We start from the raw sequence: 14,855 nt of genomic DNA, 5'->3' as shown, positions 1-14,855 counted from the left end.
TGTTAAGTGAATCACATGATTGTTAAGCGAATCCAGCATCCCTCATTGACATTGCTTGTCAGTAACAGTCAGAACTGAAGATGGTGATCACATCACCCAGGATGCTGCCATCCTTGTAAACACATATCAGTTACCAAACATTCAAATATCAGTGTTGGACCGTCAGGATATTGCAGTTGTCATAAGTGTGAAGACTGATCATAAGTCACTTTTTTCAGAGCTATTGTAACTTTAAAATGGTCATGAAATGAATGGTTGTAAGTTAAGGACTACCTGTAGGAATAAGAGAGTGGGCGGGGGAGAGAGAGATAGATCATGTTTTGTTGCATTATGAATCAACAAATACTTATTGACAGAATTAGATACCTGGGTTTTATAATATAACAACATTTCTTGCCTATTTGAAAATAACTTATTCAAAGTGTTGGGCGTAACACAATACAGTTCACAAGTGAATAGTTAGTTCAGCATGAAAATCATTTTCAATAGCAGTTAACAGCTTCAGAGTTTTAAAAGATGTGTGTGTGTGTGTGGTTTTTAACACAGCAGTTCTTAATACAGTTTGCTGGTTTGTTCTAAAATGGTAATAAGTTTATTTTCTCCCTTGCTTTAATTTCTCTAATATTTTGATTAATAATATATTAAGATGATGAATATGAGAATGAATGCTACTAGTAATTTTACCAGAAATATTATTTCATGCAGGAAAATTAACAATTTCTATACAAATATAATCTATACATTTGTTTATGCTTGCAGCAAAACCACCAGGACGTACTGAGGCATATTTGTAGGTAGAGAACTTAAGATGAGAGCTCACAATTTGTCCAAGGCCATCACTGAAACTACAAACAATGCTAGATTTTGAATCACTGCTTTCTAAGTTTGAATATAAAAAAGTCCTTGATTTTTTAATTATTTTTTATGAAGGAACAAGGATGATTACCTGTAGACACTTAAATAATGCCATTGTCAATTGCATCTATTAAAAGTAGTTTTTGTATAGAGTAATGTAGATATAGTAAGTGTCAGATTTATTAATTTATTGATATTTTTAGGTAAAAACAGAGCAGCAGTGTGTTGCTATATTTTCATTATTTTTTTAATTTTTAAGATTCAATTTTGTTCTTTAATTTAAATTGGTTTGGTGCAATCTTATCAGTGCTTAGCAAGACTTATTAGTCAAGTTAGAAGGCCAATTCCTAGATCCATATTTACGAGCCATTTTCCTTAAAGCTGAGTTTAGAATAAAGGCAATAAATACAATGTGGATAAAATGCCTGTATTTTTCTTTTAAAAGGCTATCATGGTTTTGTATGAGAATTTAAATCTTTAGTTAAATTTGTGTCTCTTCCATGTGGAATTCTTAAGGAGAAGGTCCAAATGATCTAAATGACTTCTTCAGTGAAAAGTGATAACATTTTAACATTTTGTAATCTAACCTGGCTACATATATGTATTGATTTCACAAATGATTTGTTTCCATTAAGTGATTACAGCTGTGTTTGAAAACAGATTGTAGAGAGTAATTGCCAAGAAAAATAACTTTTCATATGCCTTCTTTAACTGCTGATATGGAGTTAAAAAAAGAAAAAGAAAACGATAATGGATATAGAATTCTTTTTAGAAGGAAAAAGCTATTAAAGTGTGTATCAGTGCATACAAGAATGATTTCTCCCTTCAAGCTTTTTCTGCTTTTTCTGCAGCATGGCCTGAACCTATTCAGATTCTCTTAGCTTTTCCCCTATAATTTAAAAGTGTATTTCATTTATATTGCATATACTTGATATTGCCCCTTTCATTGACAAAAATGCTTCACTATTAGAGACTGATAAACCATTATTAAAATATAGTGCCTACACTTTTTTATTTCATATTGAGAGAGATAATGATTTAAATTGTTGTGAAATTGTGCCATTGGCGGAGCTACTTTTGCAAGGAGGAGGATAAGTGGGGTAAGAAAGGAGGAGGATAAGTGGGGTAAGCATTGTCATTTTCTCTATTTGACTTTCCCAAAATACTAGATATTTGCGAAATATCTTGGACCCTATCTTGCGAAAGGGTCCAAGAAGATTCTGTAAACGGAGCTCCTGTAGTAGCCACCACCCAAATAGCAACAATCAGTGTAGGCATTCTGAGAATATCTCTGGGACTACTGTACGTTATGATATAATTCTGGTTTTACAGGATTATGCACGAGAATGGGCAGTTTTGAGGGTTAGGGACTTGGGATGTTATTGAATTGGACTGTTTTCTTTGCATTCCACAATACTTTTTTTGCCAACTTTTTGAATTTATATGACATGTATAATTAATACATTTTATACCCATATCCCAGAGTTGCCTTGTGATAAGATGGGCAGAAAACAAATTTAATAATAAATAAGTATAATATTACTCCTTAAAAAACCAACAACCCTGGATGATAGTAAAAGCCTTTTTTTCCTTAGTGTAAATCCAAAATAGATCACAACCGGTTCAGTTTTTAAAAAAACAAAAACTAAATAACATGTATTTTGCTTATTTGAGCATACCATTAAATATAAAATATTTAAACATGATCGACTTAAACTCATGATTTCAAAACAACCCACTGCAGGATGTAAACTTGTTCATTGAAGGTCCATTCATTATGCATCAAATTATACTGTGTCACTCTAGTGCAGGTTGGTAAATAGATACTTTGCAACTTCCAATCTAAGGCTGAGAAAGACTGACTGATCTCACATGACTCATCCTTCCGCAAAGAAGGACTACAACCTGGATTTCCCTGTTCCTAGTCTACTTTAACCACTATCCCAAGAACCTCTGAGATAAAGTGATATACTGATAAAAAGGGAGATTGCAAATAACTTACCAAAATTCTTGCTAAAATGCTTGATTTCTTCCAAATGTCATGTCTCATCTGAGGAAAAGCCACCCAATTAGCTTCACCTGAATTTTAAATTTTGCAAGCACTAAATCCTTCAAAACGTAAGCATTCAGAAATGAGTGAAATTATTGCTTTCCACTACGCCAAAGTTTATCATTATATTTATAGTGTTTCTGTTGTTGTTACAAACTGATAAACACAATATTGAAGTCTAATAAAAGAGTTCAATTAGCAGTACATATATATTTGTGTTTAATATTAATTTCATATAGTAGTGTGTAATTATAACCAGTTGGTTCTACTGTAGTTTTTCTGTATAGAAGCTTTCCAATGAATTCCCTTTATATAAACCTCACTGTTACATTTTGTTTCATTTGCAGAGGTTACTATATAGTAATTGTACCTTTGATAAAGAAATCAGATGGAAAATTCATGAAACCACGCGAGAGCCCAGATGAAATGGAATTAGATGAGGTACCCTTTGTTTATTTTAGCTCTTTTTTTACCCAGAGAAACCTTTTCTGATTGAAGCAGTCTTAATGGTTGTGTCCAATTAATGTATTCATGTCAGCAAGTTGACTTTTTTTTAATACTTTGTCATTTATATTGGAGTTAGTTTCTGGGAGCAAACACAAAAAGCTAATTACGTAAATTAAAATACATTAAGTTGCAATGAGGCACATAAACTGTCTGATCTTTGATGTCATTAATATTTTATTCCTTGCTGATTGTAAGGCATAATGTAGAAAACAAAATGACTTGTCAGCAAAAGTATAATCACCACTGATATGAACTCCAATAAAGGTCTGGTTCATTAATAGGGTATTTGCTAAAGCTGAATCAAATGCTAAATTGCAATTTGCTCTGCAGTTTAACATTTGACCTCCCTCATAGTCTCTTTACCTGTCTCAGCTATGCTGAAATACTCTAATTAGAAAGTGTATCTATTATTTTTAAACTCTTGTTCCTTGCACTCCAGATTGAACCTAAACAAAAAAAAACAAACAAAAAAACAACAACCCACCTTCATATTCTCAGAATGAGAGCCAAGTTGTTGAGCCAGATGATGTAGTTAGTGAATTTCTATTATCCTTATTCTGAAATAATTAGTCAGTGACATTAGAATCTTCCAATATTTTGATATTTTGAGATCATTAGATTTTGTTTATTTTTTCTTCTAAATACATCTTACTTTAGAAAGAGAGGAAGAATTTAAAAATACCAGTCCTGTCTAGAGGAGATACTTACGTAAGGTTGGTATAATATTCACCTATATATTCACTGGACATGGCTACAAAAATTGATTCTTGAAATCACTTATTTTCAAAGAAAGTGTGGAATCATTTAATGCTGATTACATTTTCACACTTTCAAGAATAGAAATATGACCTTATATTTCCATATATTTTTGATATATTCCCTGGGATGGATGTTCTGGTGTTTTTTCTTATGGTAAAATTTGTTAATTGGATACATTTACATGCAAAGGCAATTGGATAACTTTCATAATGATATTTGTGTTGTTAGAATAGAGAATGCAAATATTTTTTTCTATTAAGCTTTGCAGTATCAGTTTTGGAATGTCTGGAAGTAAAGGTTTATGAGCTTTTAACTACCTTTTTTTATACTTGGTATCCAGTATCCAAAGTATTCAAATAAGGACATCTATGCAGCAATTGGTTGAATTGTGTACAAGGCTGATCAGAAACAGTGTTATTATCCGTTTGGCAGAAATTCATAACTTTACATTATTAAGACAACTGGCTGGACTTAAACTAGTATTTTTAGGTACTTGAAAAAATAAATTTGTTAAGTCTTAGATACAATTGTCGTCTTTCGAATGTGATTTTCTTTTCCATTATGCAACAGCTAGTGTCTTCTGTACAACAGATTCGAACAATATTATCTTTGTTGTTGTTGGTTTCTCTTTAGGTTTTCTCAAATTGTTTCTTAATTGTTTACTGATTTTACTCATAGGTTGAAGTGTTTTGTATACCTAATCAATAAAATTAACCTATCTTGATTTCAAAGGTTATATGATATGATACTGTAGAGCAGGGCTGTCAAACTCACAGCCCACAGGCCTGATGCGTCACACGCTGGCCATGCCCACGCTCGGTTTAGCGAAAGGGAAAAAAGTCCCAATACGTCACGTGATGCCGCAAGTTTGACACACCTGCTGTAGAGGGATGAGGGTTTTTTAAAGTTAAAAATCATGATGCATAATTTTATACATTTAAATTTATTCATTCATTACATTAGTTGCTACCTAACTTCAAATTGACTCTAAGTACTTCACAACATAAAATAATTAACAATAATTAAAAAACAATTAAAATGTATACCATACCCAGCAAAGGGCTCCAGATGCAGCTTGCGAGTAGAGCAGGTCTTTAAGGCCATCCAGAATGCCATTTTACCAAGATTTCAGGGGAAACCTAATTCTAGAAGGCAGGCACTGCGACAGCAAAAGCATGTTTCTATGGCACCGCATAATCAAACAAACTTAGGGTGTACCAATCCTGCCCTATTGACTAGCTAAGAAGAGCCTAAAGTCCCTCAAGTCATCAGGCCTGATACTGTGTAGGGCTATAAATCATGACAGGATTTGTAAATCATAACTAGCAGCTTGAATCACACTTGGAACCAAACTGTTAACCAGTAGAGGTCACAAAATCAGAGTATCACATGTGCCTACTGAGACATATACATCATTAACCACACCATTGCATTATGGACTACTTGAAGCTTTTGAAGACTCTTTCAATCCCTTGTAGTATATGTTGTCATAATTGTGCTATGAGGTGACTAGGGCTCTCTGAAGGACTTCTCAATCTCGGAAAAGGCACAACTTTCGCGCTAGATTAAGCTATATAATGGTCTTCTTGTCTATAGCTGTCACCTGCTCATTATTTAGCAAGAGCTGTGGAGCCAGGAAGAACCTCAAATTGTACTCTTGAATGGGAAAATGTTACCCCATCCAAGATTTAACATCCCCAGCCATTTTGTGACAGAACTTGAATGGCCTCACTTGGCCAGTCTGGAGTCAAAAGATATAATTATGTAGGAGAGGAGCGAGCAGGGGAGTGGAGTTAAGCGAGTCATCAGTTTCTAGTCCTGTATATAGATTTCACATGTGTATAATGAAATATTTGGGGAAACAAATTCCATTGCAAAATTCCATTGACCAAGATGGAAGTCATAACAGATTACAATATGGTACTTCAAGGGGCTTGAATTTCTGTTTAATTAAATTATTTGTATTTGTGCTACTGCTATTCAGAACAAAATCATTTCTTTATATTGTGATGGGTTAATTAGTATAATACTTTGACAATTCAGAAATGTTATAGTATTTTTTTAATTCATCAAAATATAAAATACAGAGAAATAAAGAAAAATGAAAATAATGGGAAAACAGGGAAGGAAAAGAGGAAGAGGAAAAAGTGTAGAATAAAGGGGAAAAGAAAAAGATTGACTTCCAACTCCTTTTGGTGCAGTAGAATAAAGTGGTAACATACAATAAGATAATAACTTACAATCTCAACTAATTCAAAAACGCTTAGAAAAGATAGGATTTTCCCCATATTTTTCCAGTAATAATTAACAATGGAATGGAAAATTTTATGGGACGACTGAGAAAACAATCTTTAAGAGGAATCTATTGTAAGAAAGAGAGCAGCTGGTAGGATGATACTTTGGGAATGGCATTCTTCTACCAACAAGAATGCTATAATCAACGCTGGAATTCCAGGTGTCCAGTGGTGATCAATTCAAACTCAACGCTGAAGTCATTGAAAACCTATTTTCTGCATGGAGCTCTGCACTGCTCTGATCCCATATGCACTGGCAGATGTTACTCTTTTTTCATACCTAATTTGTGGCTTTGGGAAAGAGACGACAATAAAACACAATGCCAGCAGCAGCTAGTCCGGTCCAGATGGGCAAAGTATTATTGAAAATATAGTTAATGTTTTCTATTTCTTTTTTATTTCCAATTTTATAGTCATTCTTTTTCTTATAACAATTAAAAGAAAAAATAATGACTAGAAAATTGAAAGCAAAGGTAATATTTGCGGGGGGTGGGGGTAAAAAATAGAAAATGTTTAAGTATATTTTCAGTAATTTTTTGCCAACACTCAGTAGTATTTTCATTTAAATAGTAGCAGTAATTACCAAAAATAAACCTTTCAGCAGTTCAGAAGTTATTCAATTCAAAATTAATTATCCCAGTAACAGGTTCCAAACAGAAAACATTTATCCTCATTAAAAAGAACCTTTCTGAATAAAAATTCTGAATAAAAACATAAGAATAAAGGTAAAATTCACTCTCTCTCAATTTTTGTGTGGATATACCCCTCCAAACTATATTCAAACTCAGAATTTTATAATTCTTATAACTGAAAAATACCACATCTATTAAGAAAACATATATTGCTTTTTTATTTTGCTTATGAAATATCTTTATTATAGTCTATGACCATCAGTACAATAAAAAAATACAGTAGAAAGGGAAATAGTTTATCACAGCAATTTGTTATTGGGGAAGGGGGAAAATAATACAGCAACATATCTAATTAAAGTTTTACATAGTGAATGTTTGAACACCTGATATGAGAGAATGGGATTAGCGTTGCTTAAAAAATAATAAACATAAAATTTATTTATATGGCCTTCATATTTGGAAATGATTGAGATTATCAGAGTATGTCTTGGGGCAACATAGGAAGGGCACCATATAAGGACGTAAGAGATAATTTCTACCTCCCTGAATCCACAAGGGCCAGGTTTCTATAAATAAAAACAATCCCATGAAGTCTTTCAACCAGTTGAGATAATTATTTATATTTGCATTAAATTGTACAGATACCCTTTAATCCAAGGCTTGTGACCATTTGGTGTACATTGCTAATCAAAGAGTGATTGTTTTATTTATTTATTTATTTATTCATTCATTCATTCATTTATTTATTTTATCAAAATAAAAATAAATGAAGGACTTAGGGCGGTGAACAGCCAAAAAATAAAACACATAAATTACAAAATTTAAAAGACAGTATAAAACCACATTAGATAATTTGGCCCGGGACAAATTAAAACAATATTTAAGACAATATTTAAGACAAATTTAAAATTTACAATTTAAAAAGTTTAAAAGGGAAAAGTTAGGCCAGGCCGGCCTGTTGAAATAAAAATATCTTGAGGGCGCGGTGGAAGGTGCGTAGATCCGGGAACCTCCGTATCTCCGGGGGGAGCTCATTCCTGATAGCAGGTGCCCCCACAGAGAAGGCTCTCCCCCTGGGGGCCGCCAGTCAACACTGTTTGGCCGACAGCACCTGGAGGAGCCCCTCTCTATGAGAGCGTACTGGCCAGTGAGAGGCTACTGGTGGCATCAGGCAGTCCCGTAAATATCCAGGTCCTAAGCCATGGAGCGCTCTAAAGGTGGTAACCAAAACCTTGAAGCGCACCTGGAAGACCACCGGGAGCCAGTGCAGCTCGTGCAGGAGAGGTGTTACATGGGAACGCCACATTGCTCCCATAACCACCCGCACGGCCGCACTCTGCACCAGTTGGAGCCTCCGAGTGCTCCTCAAGGGGAGCCCCATGTAGAGAGCATTGCAGTAGTCCAGGCGGGAAGTGACGAGGCCATGAGTGGAGTCCCGATCTAGAAAGGGACGCAACTGGTGAATCAGGTGAACCTGATGAAAAGTCCTCCCTGTCACAGCCGTCAAGTGCTCTTCTAAAGACAGCCGTGAATCCAGGAGGACACCCAAGTTGCGAGCCCTCCACCGCAACACAGTGCCCCCCATCTCCAACTCTTCCAACCGGTGCAGCATGATACCATGGTCGATGGTATCAAAAGCCGCTGAGAGATCTAACACGACCAGGACAGAGGAGCAACCCCTGTTCCGAGCCCTCCAGAGATCATCAACCAATGCAACCAATGCCTTTTCCGTGCTGTACCCAGGCCTGAAGCCCGACTGGAACGGATCCAGATAAACCGTTTCATCCAGGTGCTGGGGAAGCTGTCGCACAACCACAGTCTCAACAACCTTCGCCACAAAGCGAAGGTTGGAGACCAGACGATAATATGCTAACATTGCCGGGTCCAGGGAAGGCTTCTTGAGAAGAGGCCTCACCACTGCCTTTTTCAAGACGGCGGGAAAGTCACCCTCACCCAATGAAGCATTTATAATCGCCTGGAGCCAGCCTCATGTCACCTCCCGAGAAGCCAGCACCAGCACAGTTTTAGGAAAGTTTCTGTGTTTATGAAAATGTATTTGAAATTTTGTGCATTTATGGACAAATTTTCAAATTTATGTATTGTAGTAAGACAGTGAAATTAAAATAGCAGATAAAATAGGAAACCAGGAGAAATTTGAATTGCCTCTGTGCTAGAGGAAGAGATTATGATATTGATGTTTATCAACATTTATCAACTGCTTTAGTCTCTGAAACTGAGCCTTTTCTTAAAACTGTGGCTGAAAACTGACAAAAAAACCCACCATAAATCGTGGTTACTTGACTGCAGAACGCTGCAACTGGCCATAAAGTACTGCTGGTTGCTAAGCACTCAAAATGCGGTCATACGACCACCCGTCAAAACTCTGGAACCGGATAAGTAGATTTTGGTGTGTCTGTCATAATTTTAAATGGTTGCTAAGCAACCGGTTGTTCAGTGTGGACTATCTGTAGTGAAAAAGCCATTTTCAAGCCATTGGTTTAAGGTATGTTTATACATGGTTTCCCAAGGTCTTACAAAAATTTTGCCTTTAATCTAGAATCTCAGTCTTCTATATCAAAAGCAGACTTCTGCAAGTTTCCCAATGTAACCTTGTGAAGATTACAACCAGAGGTGGGTTTCAGCAGGTTCTGACCAGTTCTGGAGAACCGGTAGCGGAAATTTTGAGTAGTTTGGAGAACCGGTAGTAAAAATTCTGACTGGCCCCGCCCCCATCTATTCTCTGCCTCCCAAGTCCCAGCTGATCGAGAGGAAATGGAGATTTTACAGTATCCTTCCCCTGGAGTGGGGTGGGAATGGAAATTTTGCAGCATCCTTCCCCTGCTACGCCCACTAAGTCACGCCCACCAAGCTATGTGACACCCACAGAACCGGTAGTAAAAAATTTTGAAACTCACCACTGGTTACAACGCTCACAACGTCTTAACCGACGAATTGGTAAATATTGGCATAAAACAACATTATACTTAGTAGTAAAACAGCCAGTTGTTGAACTCCTATTTGACCATTCAGTCTTAATTTTTAAATATATTATTAATCTGGCTAATCTTGGCATTGTACATTCAGGCTGTTCACATGAAATCTGCAAATGCCACACGGCAAGCCACATCATTAGGCCTAAGTTTCATTTGAAGCAAAACAGCAAATTATCCTGCTTATTGGAAGCCTGCTAAAATCAGCGGTCTTTGCTTTCCAGAAGTTGCCTTTAGAATTGTAATGTAAGACTGAAATGGAAAAATCAGAAGTGGCAGGACTACTTTAGGAGAGCTTTAGGAATAATGTATTTATAAAGAGACTGGATCAGTAACATCTGATGGAAATGCTTTAAAGTATCCCAGACTGTTGCTCTGTTTGTATTCCTAGACCTCAAAAGGCCCCTGTTCTTTCATTTCTGAAGCCTTGCAGTTTAATCAGTTTTGTTGTTTCTGCTGCTTATTTTGTGTCTGAAGATCCAAACATTTTGGTTTTGTTTGCATTTATATTATTGATCATATAAAATAAGGTAAAATAATACAATGTATTGGGAAAAAAAATATTCAATGAAATTAAGTAAGACTTGGCAATTGATCCCATTTTGACCTAGATAGGAAGCTCTCAACTAAATCGCTTTAGCTAGAAATATGGCAGCCCTTAACTGAAGGAAGGAATATAGCTTATTGGTGGGTCTCAAAAGACTATCCTGTCAATTAGTGACTTAAAATGTTGTGCTCTGTGTTGAAGCAAGCCGTTGGCAGTCTAAGAGGCTATTTTGATTATATTTACTTTTTATTTTAAGCAGTTAATATCCTAAAAAAACAAAAATGTATTATATTTATGTATTATATTTGTCTGTTTGTTGTTAAAGAACATTAACTGCTTGAAAACAATATGTAGTTTTTAGTCAGCAATCTGTGTTCGGAGCCAAGTTTCACTTTCTGAACTCGGAAAGCTATAAGAATGTTGTACAGGTAGTCCTCGACTTACAACCACAATTGAGCCCAACATTTCTGTTGTTAAGTGAGACATTTGCCCCATTTTACAACCTTTCTTGTCTCAATTGTTAAGTGAATCACTGCAGTTGATAAGTTAGTAACCTGGTTGTTAAATGAATCTGGCTTCCCTATTGACTTTGCTTGTCAGTAGATCGCAAAAGGTGATCACATGACCCTGGGACACTGCGACCGTCAAAATATGAATCAGTTGCCAAGCATCTGAATTTTGAGCACATGATCATGGGAATTCTGCAAAGATCATAACTATGAAAAAACGATCATAAGTCACATTTTTCAGTGCTGTTGTAACTTTGAATGGTCAATAAATGAACTGTTTTAAGTCGAGAACTACCTGTAATGATTATTTGTCAAAACTACAGATTGAGATATTTTGGTTCTGCAACAATCCCATCCTTTTTCTATATTCTCGGGCGTACTAATATTTTAGCTTATTCCCTGCTGTTAAAAGAGACTTTATTAAAGTGAAAGAGACTTTATTAAATAAACAGAGCAACATCTGCTTCCAGAAGCAATGCTCTACCACTGCTGTTTGTCAATCTTCATTTCTCCCCTGTGATAAATTTGGGGTTGTTATGCCAGCGCTGTTTTAACTATGGTTTACTACTGCTCAGAAAATTCACAATGAATTAATGCTAGAATGGGCAGAATAATGTTTTATTAATATTTTGCCCCAGTTCTGTTACTAAGAACTATTAATATTGATGAAAGGAATACAATATAATGCTGTGTGGTCTCTTATTTAAGAGAATTAAATCACATATTCATCAAATATCAATCATGCAGCTTTTCTGAAAAACTGCTTAATAGTTTGTTACTAGAAGGGATCATAATGTTCAGTATTAAAACCTGTTTTGATTCTTATCTGGTGTGGCTCTTTAAGAAGGCATGATATTCGTTAGGATTTCTATGTTTATGTTTACTTAAAAAATATCCTATTGAATGCAGTGAGGCATAGTCCTAGGTAAACGTGCATACTTTGAAAGAAAAGGTTTACAACAGAATTATAAATCAGATTATGATTTATAAAACCCATAGTTCCTAAAACAGATTATGGTTTACAAAACTCGTAGTTCTTAAAACTATATTAATATTTTTTTACCATCCTATGGTGTTAGTTTAATTTTATTTACAGTTATCTTTCCATTTTTTGCTTCTCTTTTTTTTTTTCTTTTGTACCCTAAAGCTACTGAAAGAGATGGTACGAAAGCGCAGAAGCATTCGTTTGGGGAGAGAAGCAGATTTAAAGCCATATATTGCAGCACACTTTGAAGTTCTTCCTACTGAGTTCACCCTGGGGGATAAGAAACAGTATGGTGGCTTTGAGAACAAGCAGCTCCAAAACGGCCAAGAATATGTTGTCTTTATTTTAGCTGTGATGGAACACTCAGAATCAGTAAGTTGGCTACAGGTTTGGTTTCCCCCCCACCCCACCGCACCAATGTAGAATTAAAAGACTGTATCTTATCTCCGCACAGCTCACGCTTTGGCCATGTTCTTACATGCTAAAAAAATGTTTACATGTTTTAGATGTTATAAGGCTATTTTCTATCTGCATATTAAAGAATCTGGATTTATTTATTTATTTATTTTTCCTAATTTAGGTGGTCACCCATCTTATACAAGGGGAATCTTAAACCCACCATTAAAATCAAATATAAACACTTAAAACAATTAAATATGATGCTGGTAAAACCAAGATTGGAGTTAATTAAGATACCATACATAGTGCAACCAATGTACAAATTTTCTTTTTTTGGGATCCTAGGCCTATTGAAAAAAGAAAAAAAAAAACCACATTTTCAGGCCTTTCCAAAAAGCCATAAGAATTGGAGCTAAGGTTTTATCACTTAGGTCAACACACAATGAAGCAGCAAGTGTGCACAACTCTACTCTCTACTTCTGCCTCTATTTACCTTCTCATATTGATATGGCATCATCAAGCTATGATATGTTTATTTATCCTAGTTATATGGTATGTCATTCAGAGGTGGGTTTCAGCAGGTTCTGACCAGTTCTGGAGAACCGGTAGTGGAAATTTTGAGTAATTCAGAGAATTGGTAGTAAAAATTCTGACTGGCCCCGCCCCCATCTATTCTCTGCCTCCCAAGTCCCAGCTGATCAGGAGGAAATGGGGATTTTGCAGTAACCTTCCCCTGTCAATACATTCAGTAATGACTGAATAAGACATATATTAAAAACTGGCATAGAAAATAATGATAGGTTTAAATCTTAAGTATTTCCATTTCTCAGAGTAAACAGTTGGTCTCATTTTAATCATTATACTATATTTTCTGCTTTGCTTCTTGAAATATCTGATAATTACCGAGGCATGAATTTTACACCTAATCTTTCCTCTTTCTTGTCTCAAAACATATTGTCCGGACAATGTTGTTCTTTATGAAACATTTTTGGGAAAACAGGAACTAATCAAGGAATGCAAAGCGGACTTCTTTATTTACAGTATTTTGCCACAGACCAACAGTGAAATGTAACAGAATTAGAAAATATTGTAAGAATGTTGGAAATGCAACCACCACAAAGGCACCTATTACCATATGTGGTGGACCTGCCCAATGGCGAAACAATATTGGCAAAGGATCAAAATACAAATAGAGGAAATAACACACCAAAAGATAGAACTAAGACCAGAAAGCTTCTTATTAGGCATAGTGAATGGATACTATGAAAAAGAAACAACCTATTTAATTATACATATGATAACAGCAGCATGAATACTATATGCGCAACACTGGACGTGTAGTGATATACCAACACCAGATAAAGTAATCAATAAAATTATGGAATGTGCGGAATTAGATAGACTCACAAAGGAATTACAAAATAGGGAAGAACATGACTTTTACTTAGTATGGGAAAAGTTGTATAGTTGGTTGAAAGATAGGAAAGAGATGAAGCAATAGGAAGTAAATAAAATGACCAAATATAATATGATGGAAACAAAGAACAAACATAGGTTAACAAAGATCAATATTAGATAGATAAAAGGGAATGACCAAATAAGGAAGAGTCAAAATACAAAGAGAAATGTATATTATAGTTGTGACAAACTGGACATGTATTGAAATGGATGTTTATATGTTTTTATGTTTTGTACGTTTCATTGTTCTGTTTAGTTTATATTTATAAATAAAAATTGGAGAAAAAAAAATATTGTAAGAAAAAGTAGAATTCCTGAATTGATTTAAATAACTAATTGTACTTTTGTGCAATTTATCTGTTTCATATGTTCGTTACATGCTTGAATTATTTTAACTTTAATATACACTGCTCAAAAAAATAAAGGTAACACAAGCAGAAGACATCCGAGATCTGAATGAATGAAATAGCCTTATTAAATACTTTGTTCGTTACATACCGTAGTTTTGTGTTCCCTTTAGTTGTTTGAGCAGTGTATAAACTACGGTATGTAACGAACAAAGTATTTAATAAGGCTATTTCATTCATTTAAATCTCGGATGTCTTCTGCTTGTGTTCCCTTTATTTTTTTGAGCAGTATATTTTTAAAAATAAAAAAGGAAGGGAAAGAGGCTGTTGGGAAAGAAAAGCAGCCAATATTAACATTTCAATTTGCAAGTTACATGTTTTCTTTTTCAAATTGGTTGTTAACCTGTCACATGTAGGTTGGCTTTGTTGAATTTAATTCATTTTAGTTAAAGGCTTATTGTAGTTGTTTTTCCCAAGTATATTGTTAATTGCAAAACGTTTTCTTACTTTAATATTCTTTTAC

At 35.0% G+C, this 14,855-nt stretch overlaps 1 protein-coding gene across 42 annotated transcripts in view; it reads left to right on the top strand.

The window, feature by feature from the left end:
• Positions 1-14,855, top strand: part of PTPRD (protein tyrosine phosphatase receptor type D) — a 1,336,531-nt gene that overhangs the window by 1,218,898 nt on the left and 102,778 nt on the right. For all 42 annotated transcript variants that reach the window (XM_087886215.1, XM_087886206.1, XM_034410407.3 and 39 more), the window contains 2 exons: positions 3,253-3,346; positions 12,291-12,500. In XM_087886215.1, the coding sequence (XP_087742341.1) occupies positions 3,253-3,346; positions 12,291-12,500 (304 nt within the window). The remainder of the gene's footprint in view (positions 1-3,252; positions 3,347-12,290; positions 12,501-14,855) is intronic.

The sequence above is a fragment of the Pantherophis guttatus genome, chromosome 2 (assembly GCF_059756535.1).
Source record: "Pantherophis guttatus breed Tessera chromosome 2, ASM5975653v1, whole genome shotgun sequence".
Lineage (NCBI taxonomy): Eukaryota > Metazoa > Chordata > Lepidosauria > Squamata > Colubridae > Pantherophis > Pantherophis guttatus.
Note: the sequence above shows the minus strand (reverse complement) of the source record. Positions and strands in the feature narration are given on the sequence as shown.